The sequence below is a fragment of the Sorex fumeus genome, unplaced genomic scaffold (genome assembly GCF_029834395.1).
Source record: "Sorex fumeus unplaced genomic scaffold, SorFum_2.1 ptg000033l, whole genome shotgun sequence".
In the NCBI taxonomy this organism is placed as follows: Eukaryota; Metazoa; Chordata; class Mammalia; order Eulipotyphla; family Soricidae; genus Sorex; species Sorex fumeus.
Window position 1 is genome coordinate 10,837,903 of NW_026606090.1, and position 16,693 is coordinate 10,854,595.

The 16,693-nt window shown below is 50.0% G+C and overlaps 1 protein-coding gene across 1 annotated transcript in view; it reads right to left on the reverse strand.

Annotated features, from left to right (window-relative positions):
* Positions 1-2,620: 2,620 nt before the first annotated feature.
* SEC24B (SEC24 homolog B, COPII coat complex component) overlaps positions 2,621-16,693 on the reverse strand; it is a 67,357-nt gene continuing 53,284 nt past the window's right edge. The window contains exons 11-22 of the mRNA XM_056116708.1: positions 15,897-15,952; positions 15,435-15,641; positions 12,347-12,470; positions 11,769-11,927; positions 10,733-10,906; positions 9,143-9,253; positions 6,871-7,046; positions 6,266-6,403; positions 4,940-5,044; positions 4,138-4,230; positions 3,306-3,409; positions 2,621-3,067 (exon numbers count right to left, since the gene is read on the reverse strand). Coding sequence (XP_055972683.1) covers positions 2,953-3,067; positions 3,306-3,409; positions 4,138-4,230; positions 4,940-5,044; positions 6,266-6,403; positions 6,871-7,046; positions 9,143-9,253; positions 10,733-10,906; positions 11,769-11,927; positions 12,347-12,470; positions 15,435-15,641; positions 15,897-15,952 — 1,562 coding nt within the window. The 3' untranslated portion in view covers positions 2,621-2,952. The remainder of the gene's footprint in view (positions 3,068-3,305; positions 3,410-4,137; positions 4,231-4,939; positions 5,045-6,265; positions 6,404-6,870; positions 7,047-9,142; positions 9,254-10,732; positions 10,907-11,768; positions 11,928-12,346; positions 12,471-15,434; positions 15,642-15,896; positions 15,953-16,693) is intronic.

Here is a 16,693-nt window from a genome sequence, read left to right on the forward strand (position 1 = left end):
GAGAGAGAGAGAGAGAGAGAGAGAGAGAGGTGGAGAGAGAGAGGGAGAGAGGGAGAGAGGGAGGATAGAGGGAGAGTTGAGGGAGAAAGAGAGGGAGGACAGGGAGAGAGAAGAGAGAGGGGTAGAGAAAGGAGAGGGAGAGAGAGATGGAGAGAGGGATAGAGGGAGAAAAGGAGAGGGAGAGAAAGGGAGAGAGGAGAGAGGAAAGGTGGGGGGAGACAGAAAGAGTGAGACCTACCAAGGATTTGTCTCACCACAGAGGGATGGGAGGCTGGTCCATGTGAAGGCACCATGGGTGGGAGCCGTGACGGAGACAGGGCTGGGACAGGGTGGGGACAGTGGGGACATGCCTTAACACGGAGCCCAGGTGCAGCCCCAACCCTGAAGGCTGGAAACTTTGACTGTGTCCTGCAGGCTGACAATAGTCCACAACAGGATTTTCAGGGTATAGAAATAAAACTCCATTCATAAGTAAGCAGGACACAAGGGGTTTTTAATAGTGAAAGAAGCTGACAGCGAGAGTCCTTTGTTGTCATTGGATTTCAAAATTGAAGCCATATAGGACAGTCATGTCATGAAAATGTTTTTGCTCTATAATTGTGTGGGGAAAAAATGCCTAATTTTGGGAAGGGATGGTTGACACTCAGGGACCCGTCACCATGCTCCAGGCTGAAGGGACACTGTGACCTTCCATGAGCATTTGCCGGGGACTCACCCCCTTCCCACTCACCCCCTTGGCGAGTGCACCGAGGTGCCCATTCCCGCCACCCCGACGCTGCGTCCACTGCTATTCCTGAGCTCACCTCGCTAGTTTGCGTCCCGAACACTCACTTCTCGTCTTCCTTTGGTCCCTTCCATGTAAGGGACGGCCTCGCCCTGCTTCATTTGCTCTGCCTTAGCCACTGTGCTCCTGCCAAGAGAGGGCTCAGTGGTCACCAGTGAGGGCTGCCCCCTCCCAGCACAGACTCTGAGTGTGACAGTCATCCAGTCACCTCCAAAGGGCTCCGCCCAAATCCTCACTCCCCAACCCCCCACCCACCTCTCACAGGTGGCGCCAGTGATGGAGGGGTCACTCTGCGGCCGTTCTCCCTGATCGCTACCTGTCCCTGTGCAGAGGGGTCACTCAGGTCACCCAGCTGTGTTCCCACCCAGCACTTACCATGCAGACAGAGTGAGCTACAATGGTCCCCCAACCCCCACTGCAGTGGACAGCCCATCCCGGGGGCAGGGAGGGCTGCCTCTCCTTGTTGCTGTCATTAAGCGTCATCCACCGAAGGTCAGTCACTTGCCTCCTCGTCTCCGTTCGGCCTGGGAGGATCTTCCCTTGCAGGCCAAGACGAGAAATTGCCCAACCACAGTAAAAATCACTCTCCGTAATCAAGAGTCTCTTTACTAATTCTCCACAAAAGGACTTTCAGGGTATAGAAATAAAACTCCATTCATGAGTTAAAAGGACACGAGGGGCTTTTATAGTGAAAGAAGCTGATAGTGAGTGAGAGTCCTTTTTTGTCACTGGATTTCAAAATTGAAGCCATACAGTACAGCCATATAGAGCAAAAATGTTTTTGCTCTATAATTGTGTGGGGAAAAAATGCCTAATTTGAGAAAAACATTAAGATCATCGATGATTGTATGTTTTGAAAGCAGCGTGTTTTTGGAATACCCTCAAAATAAGTACTTGGCGTTGAAAGTAGGCAAAGAGGCATGATAATCTTGCAGCATCTGTATCGCAAATCATAATGCCTAAAATGAGCGAGAGAAAGAGAAAGAGAGAAGAGAGTGCCTGCCCTAGAGGCAGACTGGGGTGATGGTGGCACGGGGAAGTGGGAGGGAAACTGGGGACACTGATGCTGGGAAATGACACTGGGGGGGGGGGATCGTGTTGGAACACTGTAGGACTGAAACAGAAGCATGAACGGCTTTGTAATGCTCTATCTCACGATGATTCAATAAAAATTAAAAATTAATATATATTAAAAAAAAGTACTTGGCAATGACGGCTGTCGAGGGAGAAAGCTCTCTGGTGACACGTAGCATCTCTGCCTCTGCAGTTCTAGTAAGTTCCAGCGATTCCACACCCCAAACCAAACAAACACCAACTGCCCTGCACCCAGAGAAACCACCAAAGCATGGTCAAGCAAAATATTTTTAATTAGTAGGCTGATCATAAATAAATCCACATAAAAGATTTAGCGGTAACAAAGAGTTCTGTGTTTCTTTGTGGACTCAATTCATAAAGGGTGTTAGTGAGTCAACTCCTTTCCAACTGCAACAAAGAGTTGCCAGCGCAGTGCTATTGTGTAGTTACATTTTTACATTTTCTTTACAAATGTAACATTTATGTACACTATATATATAGGTATGTATACATCGCTTGTTTCTTTTTGTTTTTTTCTCTATAGGTACTGTTCTGAAATTCCATTGTTTTTACAGGGAAAATAGTGACTTCGTTTGAAGAGTAAGAATCACTCCTTGTTAAAAAGTCGTTCGTATAAACAGAGTAACAGGGTCCCACTGCCTTTTGGCATTGCTTGTTAGACCTCAGGTTCAGAGAGATGTTCTAATAACTATAAGAAAAAGAAGCCCTCCCCCCCCCCCCCCGCCACGTCCGCCCCCACTGTGGACACAGCACTAGGTGTCGTGTGCTGCCGCCAGGGGCCCTGTGTGGCCGCACAGCCGGGACAGGGAGAGCCACGGGCTAAGATGGGAAGAACGCAGCATCCTGGGGCCAACAGGCCTCCCGCTGCCGTCTTCCTCCTCTCCTCTCAACAGAGTCTTCGATAGGCCGACAGACAGACAGACAGACAGACAGACAGACAGACAGCGATGCTTCCCCGAGTGGCCATGGGCAGCACGGCGTCTCCAAACCAAGGCCTTCCTTTCCCGTTTCTGGGGGGTTTGCTTCTCTCACAGGGCTGTGGCCCTGCTCTTCGTCATCTACCGCTTTCCACTTCACTTACAGATCTGCCGCTGGACATGGAGCAGGAACTCGTAGTAAGAGAAGGCGGCTTCGGTCCGGTCTTCAATCAGGTGTTGAAATATTTCTGTTTTGGCAGGGCTCTCATCTCTGAAATGAGGGGCGGGGGGTGGGAGGAGTCAGGAATCTTACACAAGCATGCGGTTAAAAGCAACAAAGAGGCCTTACAAATTTATTATTATAGAAGGACGTTAGGGAAAGGGACCAAGGGACTACGAGGTCATTAGCAGTGGGAAACATTTTGGCCGTGTGGTTTACAGGTGCTCTGAAGGAACCATCTGCAGCCGGCGCAGGGAAGTGCCCATCATTCAGTTGCGGGAACACTTACTTTACCACGTGCAGAATCGGGCTCAGGGGTCTGTTTTCTCTCAGCCAAGTGATAAAGGACCGGGCCCGCTCCGATGGCAGCGTGTCCAGCTCGGGGAGGTGTGTCTACGGAAATGGAGGGAAGGACGGAACATGAGTCTCAGACTTACCCACAGCACTCTGCACCCTACTCCCAGCCCTGGCGGCAGCCACCAGGCAGAATCCAAGCTGATCACCGCCTGTCTTTGCTGGCCCGGGTGACATGACAGGACCAGCACGCGGCTTAGGCTATGCCAGCACCAGCAGGCTGCACACACACACTCCCCCGAAGAATGCAACCTTTCTCTGAATTCACCCACTAAGTGCACAAGGGAACAGTTGTCCATGGCATGCATTCCACACAGAGGTCGCGCCCAGAGCAGGAAACCCAGGACAGCGCGCAGGGGTGAGGCTGACGGGGCAGGTGAGGGACACCTGGGGGGTTCTGGTCTCTTTCCCGGTGACAAGGATGGTCCAGAGTCAGGGACTTATGATGGCTGGACAACACCCTGAACATGCTACAAAGTAATGGACTGTATATGCCGGTGAAGAGGGCCACAAACGTGGAGTTTTTCTGAACAGGAAGTCTTCTGGTTTTAAAGGAAATGTCTATTTTATCAGTAAATGTTTAATCTCTATGCCCAGTTATTTACTGGTTTTGGGGAGTCCCACCAAGTGATGGTCCGGGGATAGAGGGGCTTGTGTGAGCCCCTGGCAGGCCTAGGCTCAGCCCGGCTTTCTGAACCTACTGCAGGTGCAGCTTAGGGAAACGAACAAGTACATCGAAAGTCACACGTGTGTAAAAACCCACTGACCATTTTCTGTGGTATTGACGCAAAATCGGGATAGCCAAGCACGTCCTCTATGAAGTTACTGTTGCAGCCTTTTCCAATCCAAATGTAGAAGACCTGAGGGGGAGGGGAGCCCAACAAACCATCAGTGCTCCCTGTTAGATGCCCCTTTGTTACTGCTCAGAAATGACCAAGCAGAGAAGTGTAATATTCGATCAAATAGAAACAAACCGGAGAAAGGAAAAACCCATAACTGCCCAATCTGAACACAACCAGGCATCCAGACTGGCTCTGCTCTGCTTGAAGTTCTCCAGAAAATACACTTTCCCTCCTCTGCACCTTGGACCCAACAGGAAGGGAACCCTTGCTGCTCCCCTCCTGCAAGGAGGGCCCATCTCTCCACAGAATCCTCCCACCTTCCCCTCTGGAGCTCCTTGCATTCTTTTCCTGCCCACTAGGGGTCCCTAGGAAGCCCCTGGCCAGCAACGCCCTTTCAACCAACTCCTGCCCAGGAGTTCTTGTGAGCACTGCATCAGGAATGCTGCCCCGAACCACAGGACAAGTTAAACTGCACAGAACTCCCGAGGGCCTTTTTAAATGTCATGATGACAGGTGGCAAATCCCTTGGGACAAAGCTGTGATTTCTTTCTTTGCTTCTCTGTCAGAAAATAGAATTCCTGACAATAACGTTCCTGAGAACAAAGCCGATGGAGCTGGGGTCATTGTGGAGTCTAGAATAAACCAAGCTGGGTTCCCCTGCCTTGACTGACCCCTGCTGCCCCGCCGAGGGGGCCGGGACAGGTGAGCATGCTGTGGGGATGCTTACGGAGCCACAGTCCATGAGGAAAGCCCCTTCTCGCGTCAGTCGCTCTGCAGACAGTTTCTGGAGGGGCGGCTGCGGTACCACCCTGTCATTGACGTGCACTGCGCCCTGGAGGGAAGAGGGGGAGCAGAGTGAGTCTAAAGGGGAGCAGCCAGACCCCCTCACCTGGCCAGGCCCGGGAGGATCTCTCGGGCTGCAAAATATTACTGAAAATATGTCACCCTCCTTGGCTGAACACTGAAGTCAAGACACTATATATTTTTCAGTGGGGGAGAGCACACCCCAGCAGTGCTCAAGGCTGACTCCTGGTTCTGCACTCAGGAATCAGTCCTGGTGGTGCTTAGGGGGCCATAGGGGATGCCTGGGATCGAACCTGGGTCGGCCACATGCCAGGCAAATGCCTACCTGCTATATTATTGCTCTGGTCTCAAGACACTAAATTTTTTTTTTTTTTTTTTTTTTGCTTTTTGGGTCACACCCAGTGATGCTTAGGGGTCACTCCTGGCTCTGCACTCAGGAATTATTCTTGGCGGTGCTCAGGGGAGCATGTGGGATGCTGGGAATCAAACCCGGGTCAGCAGTGTGCAAGACAAACGCCCTCCCCGCTGTACTATCACTCTGGCCTCGAAACACTGAAATGTTTTGAAGTTTAAAACGTAGCCCGTGAAAACAGAAAATGATCTGTCAATTTTCTTCTCTTTGGAAATCTGAATACATCAAAATACGACTATTTGGTATATTTCTCAGTAACATGGCACAGACAAGACTCCAAGAAGGAAAGCTGAAACACGGGAAAGAGACTAAGACACACATCTATGTTGCACACGCTAAGGGCGGAGCCTGTGTTTTGCACGCTCCAGTCCTGAGTTCAGTCCCTGGCCACCCGCAGTCGCTCGAGCACTTCCAGGAGCACTCCCTGCACTGCCCGCATGGTACAGAGACCTGCAGGAGAGACTCCGTGGGTAGCAGATCTGGTTTACCCTGTGACCAAAACTGCACCATAATCAGATCAGGAGCAGTCGACGTGGATGGGACACAAATGGGAACATCCGCGCTGCCTTTGGCTTTGTAAGAGGGCAATGAGCAGGTGAAAGGGATGGCTTCTTGCAGGAAGCTGCTTTGTGAGGGTGCCAGGACCTGGCTGAGGGCGGGTACCCGCAGGAAACATAGGCAGGCGCCCGCCCCTGAACTCCCCAGGAGTCTCGGCCTGCCTCATCTCTGATGGGCCCACAGCCCACCAAAGGCAGCTGACACAGGGAGACAACGGATGTAAACACTGTTAGAATCAATCTCCTCGCGTGGATTCCGGCGCGCCGGGGAGAACCGCACCTCGTCCGTGAGCCTGTCGATGCGATACAGGTTGGGGTGGATCATCTTCATGAGGTGGGTGAGGGGCTGACACTTGATCTGGCACATGGCGTACACCCGGTCATCCAGACGTGTGCTCGTGCCCGTTCGAAAGGCTTTCTGTGTGGAAAAGGAGATAAGCTGCAGCAAGACTGAGGACCAGAGGGAACGTCTGAAACCCGCCCGCGGAACAGGCAGTCAGGGATGGACGGCGCCTTCCAACAGGACAGGACTGGGCTCGGGCCTCAGGCTTGACCCTAACAGGCAGGAGGAAAGTTACTTAATTTCTGAAAGCTCTGTGGCCAGGAAAGGCAGGGAAAAACCAAACTTCTTAGGGAGGTGGCTGGGGTTCAGTGGGACGCTGGGCCCGTGACACTTGCTGCGGCCCTGAGCCCTGGGGACACGTAGGAGTGGTCACTGGGTCCTAAACCTCTTTCCGGAAGCATCTCTGGATAGCCAATGGCCCTCAGAACAGACTGGGAGTGCCCGGTGGCCCCCAGTCTGTCCCGGTTGCTCCAACCCTTCCTTCCCCCCCAGCCTAGACTTGTCTGCTCCACTGCGTCTCCCTGGACCCCGGGTAGGCCTACCTGCTTGAGGAGGGCCAGGACGTAGAGGGGGAAGAGCTTGAGGGAGTTGGGCGCCATGAGGGCAGAGCGCTGCAGGTGCGCAGCCGAGGTGCCATAGGCCGACAGCGAATCCACCACAGCGTTCACTAAGGCGTCCCGGGCATCTGACAGGCTCGACGACACGGACCGGTCCACAGCTACGCCACAGCCAGGGGGAAAATGGTACTTAGTGCTCAGAGTCCCGGAGACAGGCGGGCAGACGCAGTGTCTGTGCTCAGGAGGCCAACAGACACTCCATCTCTATGACAGAAGATACGCTTCACCAGTACCCATTTTTTTTTTTGCTTTTGTTTGGGGGCGGGTGTCTCACACTCAGCGATGCACAGGGGTTACTCCTGCACTCGGGAACTACTCTTGGCGGTGCTTGGGAACCCTATGGGATGCCAGATATCAAACCCGGGTCAGGCCCATGCAAGGCAAATGCCCTACCCTCTGTGCTATCACTTCGGCCCCAGTCTCTTCATTTTTAAAGTACCTGCTCAGAACACAATTCTGAACTAAATTTAAAAATCAGAACTTCTAGATAACAAATATGCTACACACAATCCCCCCACCGCCACCGCCGCCCCATATATATAGTGGGGAGGGTTTGTGCATAGTGGTGCTCCTGGGACTACAAAAGGTGCCAGGGATCCAATTTGGGACCCTGGGGCCAGCAGCATGCAAAGCAAGTACCCTCCCCCCTGCCCCATATCCACAGGCTTTTAATCTCCCTTAGGAGTAACCAACACAACCTACTGACACTGGAGAATATAAAACCCACGTACCTCTGAGAAAGCTTGGGCTGTTTATACTATTCGAACACAAGTCACACAACTAAGGATCATTCTTTTTTTTTTTTTTTCTGCACAAACCATATAAATTCTGTAATCTGAATGATCCCTTGTGATGCTCTGAAATCATTGCCAAACATACTCCTAGACCAGCAAAGGAAGAGGCCCCAAAGGCCTAGGGAGACAGCGTCAGATTAAGGCTTGTCTTGCATGCAGTTGGCCTGGCATTGCAAATGTTCCCCTGAGCACTGCCAGATGGCCCCTGAGCACCGCTAGGTGTGGCCTGCCCTGTCCCCGACAGAAGTGGGAAAACTGAACACAGGAGTTTGTATGAGGAGCTGTACATTCAATATGAAAGCATACTGCACTAGAATAGAGATTTTTTAAAATGAAAATATCCAATAAAAATTGCGTTTTAATAATATTTTTCAAACATTATAAAATTCAGTCATTATACTTGAAATATTGATATAAAATAATCACACAGTGGGGCCCAGAGCAGCAGTACAGTGGTTAGGACATTTGTCTTGCATACAGCCAAACGGGGTCTGAATCCCAGCACTCCATTTGGTCCCTGAGCCCTGCTAGGAATCATTCCTGAGCACAGAGCCAAGAGTAACCTTTGAGCACTTGCCAGATGTGGCAAAAAAAAACCAAAAACAAGAACAAAAAAATATCTAAAAATGGGAACCCCTTAATAAATGCTATAATAACTCCCTCCCAAATGAGTAATACAGATCTTTTTTTCAGGATATGAACTATGGTTTCATTGACTGTCTAAATTTAACAACAACAATCTACTATGTTCTACTAATTCCCCAAAGGATTTTCTTTTTAAATTTTGGGTTATTTTCCTTTGGGTATTAGAGCTACACCTGGCAGTGCTCAGAGACCATAAATGATGCTGGGGTCAAACTGGGTCCAGCTGCATGCAATATAACTGTCTTTACCCCCTGAATTATCTTTATGGCCCCTAGAATATATACTTCTTAGATTTTTGGCTTTTTGGTTCACACCTCACGATGCCCAGGGTTTACTCCTGGCTCTGCACTCAGAAATTACTCCTGGCAGTGCTCAGGGGATCATACGAAATGCTGGGGATCAAACCTGGGCTGGCTGTGTCCAAGGCAAGTGCACTACCTGCTGTACTATTGCTCCATCTCCGAATATATACTTTTAAACTACAGAACTTTTAAAATAAAAATATACCCAGTCTTCAGCTCTTTCTTTCTTTTTGGCTTTTTGGGCGACACCCACCAATGCACAGGGGTTCCTCCTGGCTCTGCACTCAGGAATCTCTCCTGGTGGTGCTCAGGGGGCGATAGGGGACACTGGGGATTGAACCCAGGTCGGTTGAGTGCCAGGCAAACACCCTCCCTGCTGTGCTATAGCTCCGGCCCCGCCAAGCTTCAGTTTCTCTGATAGTAAAGACCCTTCCTGGCCCTGCCCTTCCCGCTCACCCATATTTGCCAGCAGGCAGATGGCCGCTTGCACATCCACGCCGGCGTACACATCGGACAGCGAGCTCACCACCGGCAGGCAGAGCGTGTGCACGCGTATCCTTCGCTCTCCTAAATGAAACAGAAAGAAAAGTCACTGCACACACACTGGACACAGGAGGAACAGGCTCACAGCAGTACCGCATGGCACCGACTCGGAACTTAGAAAAACTGAGTTCTACAAGGAAAGCGTCTTACAGAAACCTGCCTCCCCCTTGGGCGCAGGCGTGAAACGCGGAGCTTGTGTGCATGAGCGTCTGCCTGGCACACAGGGCTGCAGATGCCAAGGGCTGGTCCCAAGGGCTGTGCAGAACTTTAGGGGGCAAGAAATACGGCTGAGGGTGACAGGGAAGCGCTTCACATGAGCTCTTTATCAGAAACACGTGACCCCAGGAATACAGGGCTCCCACCCATTAGAAAGGTAGTATTTAGTGACTTAAAAAATGAAGAAGAGCCCGAGAGACAGCTCAGCTGGCTGGAGACATACCTCAGGTGAAGAGGCACAGGGCACAGCCCCCAGCACCCCCCTAATGTGTTCCACAAGAACATGTCTACACATCTTAGAAGGCAGCTGATCTTGATCAAAAAAACAAAACAAGAGGCTGGAGCGATAGCACAGAGGGTAGGGAATTTGGCTTGCACATGGCAGACCCGGGTTTGAGTCCCAGCATTCCATATGGTCCCCTGAGCACCACCAGGAGTCATTCCTGAGTGCAGAGTCAGGAGTAACCCCTGAGCATTGCCGGCTGTGACCCAAAAAGCAATATATATATATATATATATATATATATATATATATATACACACACACAAATATATTTATATATATACTAATATATATATTAGCACACAAGGTCCAACAAGTAACAACATGTTAGTGATCTCTTATACAGGGGCTTAATGCCTCTTGGGTGAGATACAACAACTTTCATACATTTTCCCTTAGGAAACCTCTTTGAATGATTTTTTTTAAGGGATTGTTCATAATAAGCACTGCGGCACTGTAGCACTGTCTGACCACTGGTTCACCGATTTGCTCGAGTGGGCCCAGTAACATCTCCATTGTGAGACTTGTTGTTACTGTGTTTGGCATATCGAATATGTCACGGGGAGCTTGCCAGGCTCTGCCGTGCGGGCGAGATAATCTCGGTAGCTTGCTGGGCTCTCCAAGAGAGGCGGAGGAATTGAATCTGGATCCGTTGGGTCGGCCACATGCCAGGCAAACGCCCTACCACTGTGCTATCACTCCAGCCCTCATAACAAGCAATACAAAATAATTTATTTAGGACCTGCCTTTGGGGTGGGCTTGAGTGGTGGTGGGAAAATTTGAATTAACAGCGGTGGGAAGGTGTAATGGTGGCGGGACTTGGTGCTGGGATGTTGAATGTAATAACTTATTGTGAACAACTTTCTAAAGAGAAAAATTTTTTTTAAAAAATAACGCAGAATAAACATCCATTTGATTAACTAATGCAAGTCCGCGTCGTCCCCGGCAATGAGAACGGAAGGGCAATGAGGCCGTGGGTCCCCCTCCCTCGGTGCCGGCAGTACCTCTGCTTGACGTGTATAGCAGCGCGGTCTGAAAGCACGCCAAGGAGGTGTCCGCCAGGCTCTCCTCGATGGACAGCTGGACGGCGAATCCGGCATCCGGGTTGATGTTGGCGAGGGACAGCAAGTCGGTGGAGCGGACAAAGAAGTTCCCGTGGAAAGTGTGCATGGAAAGACCTGGGGGACAGACACCCTGTCAGGGAGGACGGGCCAGGAAGAGTGCCCCTCTCCGGTGAGATCTACTCCCCCGTGAGCAGGGAGGGGAGTCAACTGATATTCTACAATACCAATGCAGAAGACAGCACTTGCACTGACAACCTTGTAAGAATGTCCTATTTGTATCACTTCAAGTGAGAAAAAGGCCTAATGTACGGGACTAAACAAGAAGGACCAGTGTACAACTTGTTCTACAAACTGATGTCAGAATCCCGAGGCGAAATCCCAACGTGAAACCTGGTAAATAGTAAAAACTAAAGACGATCTGCAATATTATGTAGAGAAAGATCATGGATTTGGCAATTCTCACCTAAGGTCTTTTTTATTCCAGGGCCAGAGCGACAGCCCAGTGGAAGGATGTCTGCCTTGCAGATGACTGACCTGGGCTGGGTACCCAGCATACTCCACAGTCCCTGATCCCTGCCAGAAATGATCCCTGAGTACAGAGCCAGGAGTTAAGCCCTGAGCCTCTAGGTGTGGGCCCTCCAAACACACAAAAAACCCCAATCAAATTATCTCTCTCTCTCTTTCCTATTCATCTAATTTTCACCCTTAAAACCACCTCCAATACAGGTTTTCACTTAAGTTCTTCCTACTAAAATAACATTGTTGTCCAGTTACGCAAATTACTTAACAAAAATTATGCAATGATTGTCCAACAGAACAGGTGTGGGCAAGCTGCTGCATGAGACAGATGGGCTTTGTGCTGGACACCCTTGGTAAGTCAGCCCTGGTGGCCTGGTATAATTCGTATATATTGGTATATTTGTTATAATTCTTATACCAAAGTGCACTAAGAAGCATCACCTTTACAATTTCCTACCTTTCGTGCACCTGATTCTCATCACAGCTTCAAATCCGATTTTCCTCGTGAGGTATCGTTTGAGGTCCTTCTGCAGCTTCTCTGCTTGTGGAGCATTGTGAGTACAGTGGAAAGATGGATAATAGTAGATGCACCCTGCAGAGTACTTGGATATACAGGCTTCGGGGAGAGACAGGGAGATCGTTAACTGAGGACCCATAACAGGGAGCTTCTCTATTACGAGGAAATCTAAGTCCCGGGGAGGAAACTTAAGCTGTAGCAATAAAGACAGCAGGTACATCTGAGAAATGACAAACATTCGGAAAGCAGACCGCAAGGCACTTTACTGGGGAGCCAGGGCAAGGGAATATTTTAAAAACAAAACAGCAAGAACAATGTTGTCTGTCCACCGACTTGCTGTCCCTCGCCAACATCAACCCGGACGCCGGATTCGCCATCCAGCTGTCCATTGATTGTCAGATATAATCTCATTCCCACGCTTCCCCCTCCCCCAATATGGCAAACTCTTAAAGAGAGTTCAGACATGACTAGGTGCTGAGAAATGGTCGTGAGAACAGTCAAACGCTGGAAATCCTTACCTAGAGACGCGAGATCAGAATACTGTGAACTCAAAAGGAACAGGTCCACCGCAGTCTGCTGCCCCGAGCAATCTAAAGCGAGTTTCTTATAAAAGTCAGTCGCAGGGCCAAGATGTTGCACAACCTAAGCCAACAGGTCGTAGAATAAGAGCTGGAAGCCTTGAATTATGCACGATATTTCTACATTTCTCTCACAGGTAGGAAGAGGGTACCCGTTAGCCCCTATGTTAAACTAAGGACTTTATAAAAAAAAAAGTCTAGGCAGATGGCCTAAGATGAACCACTGCAGACACATAAAGCATTTATCTGCCAGCACTTGAGATATTTCACAGAAACTATTAACTCTTGTCATCACACCTATGTTGAGTTCTCCACACTACACAGATGAGGAAACTGAATCAAATGAAAAGGAAACGTGACTGTGAGACTGAGTCGTGGATGCAGAAACAAAAGCCAAGAATGCTGGCCGCAGGCCAGGAACTTGGCCAGACTCACTGACTGTTACCGAATGGTGAAGGGACCGTCTGTGGAAGGTCTTTCCTGACCAGTATGAGGACACTTGAGTTGCCAAGATGGCCTTGGGAAGAGGCCAGTGGAGAGATGCTGGCCTTGCACATGGCCAAGTCAGGATCAACCTCGGCCTCTCATATGGTCCTCCTGAGAACCGCCAGGAGTAGCCCTGAGTGCAGAGAGCACTGGGGCGTGGTCTCCTCCAAAAACCCAAAGCCAAACAAACAAAAAAGCCCCCAGAGGTGCAGTGAGCACCGCCACTCCATGAGTGACTCCCAAGCAGGAACCAGGGCAAGGCCCAGAACACTGCCCAATCACACCCCCACAACTCCCACCCCACCCCAACGGGGAGTGTGGTTCAGGGGCAGAACACAGGATTCCCTTCAGACACAGGTCTGAAACCCTGGGTTTGATCCTGAAACACCAAGAAAAGACAAAATGAAAAAGCAAGAGAATGTTCCGGATGCTAAGCACCGCGCTCCACTGCCCAGAGTCTACTCACAGATGAGAGAGTCTGCCAGCTAGAACAGGGTTCGTTCAAGCTGTGAGGCCCCAGCAGACAGAATGATACTTCTGGAAGTTCAATGAGAAAAGCCAAAACTGTCTTAAAGAATCCATTAGCTCACTCGGCTCAGCCTCCATGGAGACTCCAGGGACCAGCAGTAGGGCTCAAAAGGTGCACAGACTGACTGACTTTTAAAATGGTTATTTTGAAATACTTGTCCTAATCATTCTGTAATTAGCTTCTTTCTCAAAGACAATTTAAAACGTTTTGTTTTGTGGCACTGCTCAGGGGTTACTCCTACATTTTTCAAAAACACTTTTAAAAAGTAAAATATTTCTCGAGCGAACTGATGTGGAGCAAAACAGGAACAGTACTTGATGATGACTCCCTACAAGAGACCAATTCAAAACCACAATAAAAACATCAGTAACAAAACAAAAGGTACACGTTGATACAAACTTTTTAGTTCAAGGAATTTACCCTAAAAACAAAAAACAAAAACCACCTGAATAGTGGATAAAGATTTATGACACTATTTAAACTAGTTTTACTGGCATTTCCTCATATATAAGTTGAAGTCAGACTAACTCCTAAGAGCCAAATGACTGTTCTAAGTTGTTTGTAATTTAAAATATGGGGGCCGGACTGGAGCCATTGTCCATCTTGTTGAGCGTTTGCCTCGCATGTGGCTGACCTGAGTTTGATTCCCCCCCACCCCCCACACACACCCCCCACCTGGTCCCCCAGTACCACCAGGAGTCATTCCTAAAAGCAGAGCCAGGAGTGAGCCCTGAGCATTGCCTAGTGTGGACCCCAAACCAAAAAATAAATCAAACAGGAATCACAATACTTGGACCGAACCTACATACTGAAGGCGCCCCCTAGGAAACGGCTTCAGGAGTCAAGGCCCTCACCTTGCAGGAGGCTGAGCCCCGCGCGACACGTAGGGCTGTCAGGCTAGGAGCCCCACCGTGGAAGGGCCAGGCCTCGGATTGAAGGTGCTGGGGGGACCTTCCGTAGGGCCACAGCCAATTGGAACCAGGCTTTGCAGGGACAAAAGGCGAGCACTGTGACCCCAAATGACCTCCCCGGCCCTTCACTGGTTCTTAAAAGTAATGTGCTACAATCTGACATTGTTGGTCAAAATCGCTTGGCCTATCTGTGCAGGGGCAAGGGGAGGCGTCCCCAGGCAAACTCGGGTTACTCCCACTGGGAGGGGTAGGGAGCAGAGTCGGCCCCTTGCCCACTCTCCTCACCTGGTGCAACCCTTTTTCTGTTACAGTGAAAATACTGGGGACAACAACTCAGCAGTCAGGAGGCCAGCAAGATGCTCAATTATGCTCAAGGACAGAACTTTCCTATGTCCTAAACAGTATTTTTTAAAAAGGATTTTTTAGGAATTTCAGAAAATGTTTATACTCATTTAAAAAGGGCAATTAAAAACTCTAGTACAAATATTCACAATGCCCAATTATGCCTCCTTGTATGCAAAACCTCATGCTGCCGTCTAGGAAAACTGATGATGTATATGAATTTGTGGGCGGGAGAAACAGTAGAGTGCGAAGGGCGCTTGCCTTGCATGCAGCTGACCCAGGGTTCAGCCCTCAGTACCCCGTATGGCCTCAAAGCCCATTAGGAGTGATCCCTGAGCACAGAGCCTGGAGCAGCACCAGGTGGGCCCAAAAAACAAAAAAAGAAAAGAGAGAAAAACACTTTCTCTCCTTAAATGTCATACAATGATTTATTACCACTGTAATGAATACGTTTTGCCAGCACGAGGACTTTCCTTTAAACCCTGTCCTAGATCCTAGATATCAGTGCTCGTGCTACAGGAAATAGCACCGGGTCGGAGCAGTTCCCGCGCTGCAGTTATGTAACTGCTGAGGAAAGCTTCTGTTCCCTGATCTGTAAAATGCACGAGCTCAAGTAAACGATTTCTAGCTATCTGAGTCGCAGACTATGTAATAACAAAAGGCACACCGCCCAACATCCCAACAGGAAGACAGCGTGACATCAAAACGGAAAGGGAACTGCAGTTCTCAACTGGGCGGAGCAGAAGCACAGACGTCATACCTTGGTGCTGGACCGCTGGTTTGGGTCCTCCCGGGACTGCAGCAGGCCAGCGCCCAGAGAGGGAAGCTGCGTCTGGAACACAGACACGCGGCCGCCAGTGGCCGCCATCAGCTTACAGGCTGCCTGCAGCGCAGGCCCCAGAGCGCTGTGCGTCTCCCGCGTCTGGGTGAACATGCCCGGCAGCACGGTTAGCAAGTCTCTGATCAGCTGCAGAGACAGGAAAATGTTGAATCAGTGAAAGGCACGGCCTGTCCACACACATGCTGGGGCGCGGCAGGTGTCATGGGATGGGGCGTTCGTGTGTGCGCTGGTCACGCGCGCAGTGGTGGGGGGGAGGGGACGGCACAGCCAGTGCTCAGACAGAAACCAAGTCTCACCCCCGGACTTTCACAGAGATTCCCGGAAACGGGTACTTTAGGGCACAGTTGGTTTAACAGAACGAATTAGAAGAGGGCATCTCACCTCTTTACTTTCGCAGAGATTCACAAGCAAGCTATCCGGTGTAGGCAGAAAAACATCTATGGGGAAGCATGTTTTAATCAAAATGTAAATCAAGTCAAAAGAATACATTTTGTTAAATTGATCTTTTTCAAGCTTTTTCTAAAATTGAATCAATGTGAGACAGACCCTTACAAAGCTGTTCATGATTAGGTTTCAGGCATACAGTGTTCCAGCACCCATCCCTCCACCAGTGTCCCCAGGTTCCCTCCCGTCACCCCTAATCCCCTGCCTTCCTCTAAGGCAGGCGCTTTCTTTCCCTCCCTCCCTCCCTCCTCTCTCCCTCTCTCCTCCCTCTCCCTCTCCCACCTCTCTCTCTCTCTCTCTCTCTCTCTCTCTCTCTCTCTCTCATGCGCGCGTGCCCCCTCCTGGGCGTTGTAGTTTGCAATATACATACTGAAAGGTTATCATATATATATCCCTTTACCTACTTTTAACCCTCAGTTCTTGTCCAGAATAAATTTGTTCAACCTGTGGGCTTGGGGGAGGCTGGAGAGTTTTTGAGAGTTTGCCTTTCACACAAACACCTGGGGGGTCATTGCCGGGCACCCCTTCAGGTCCCCCGAGCCCAGCGAACAGGAGTCCCTGAGCACAGAGTCGAGGGGGCTTACTCCGGAGCACCAACGGGGATGCCCCCCCCCCCCCCAGAAAACAGGCACCAAAAAAAGCCCTTAGTTTTTATAAAACCAGACAGGGAGTGTGTTGCACCCCACTGCTTTCCTGCGTCCCTCCCGCCGGAAACACACTCTGCTTCAACAAGG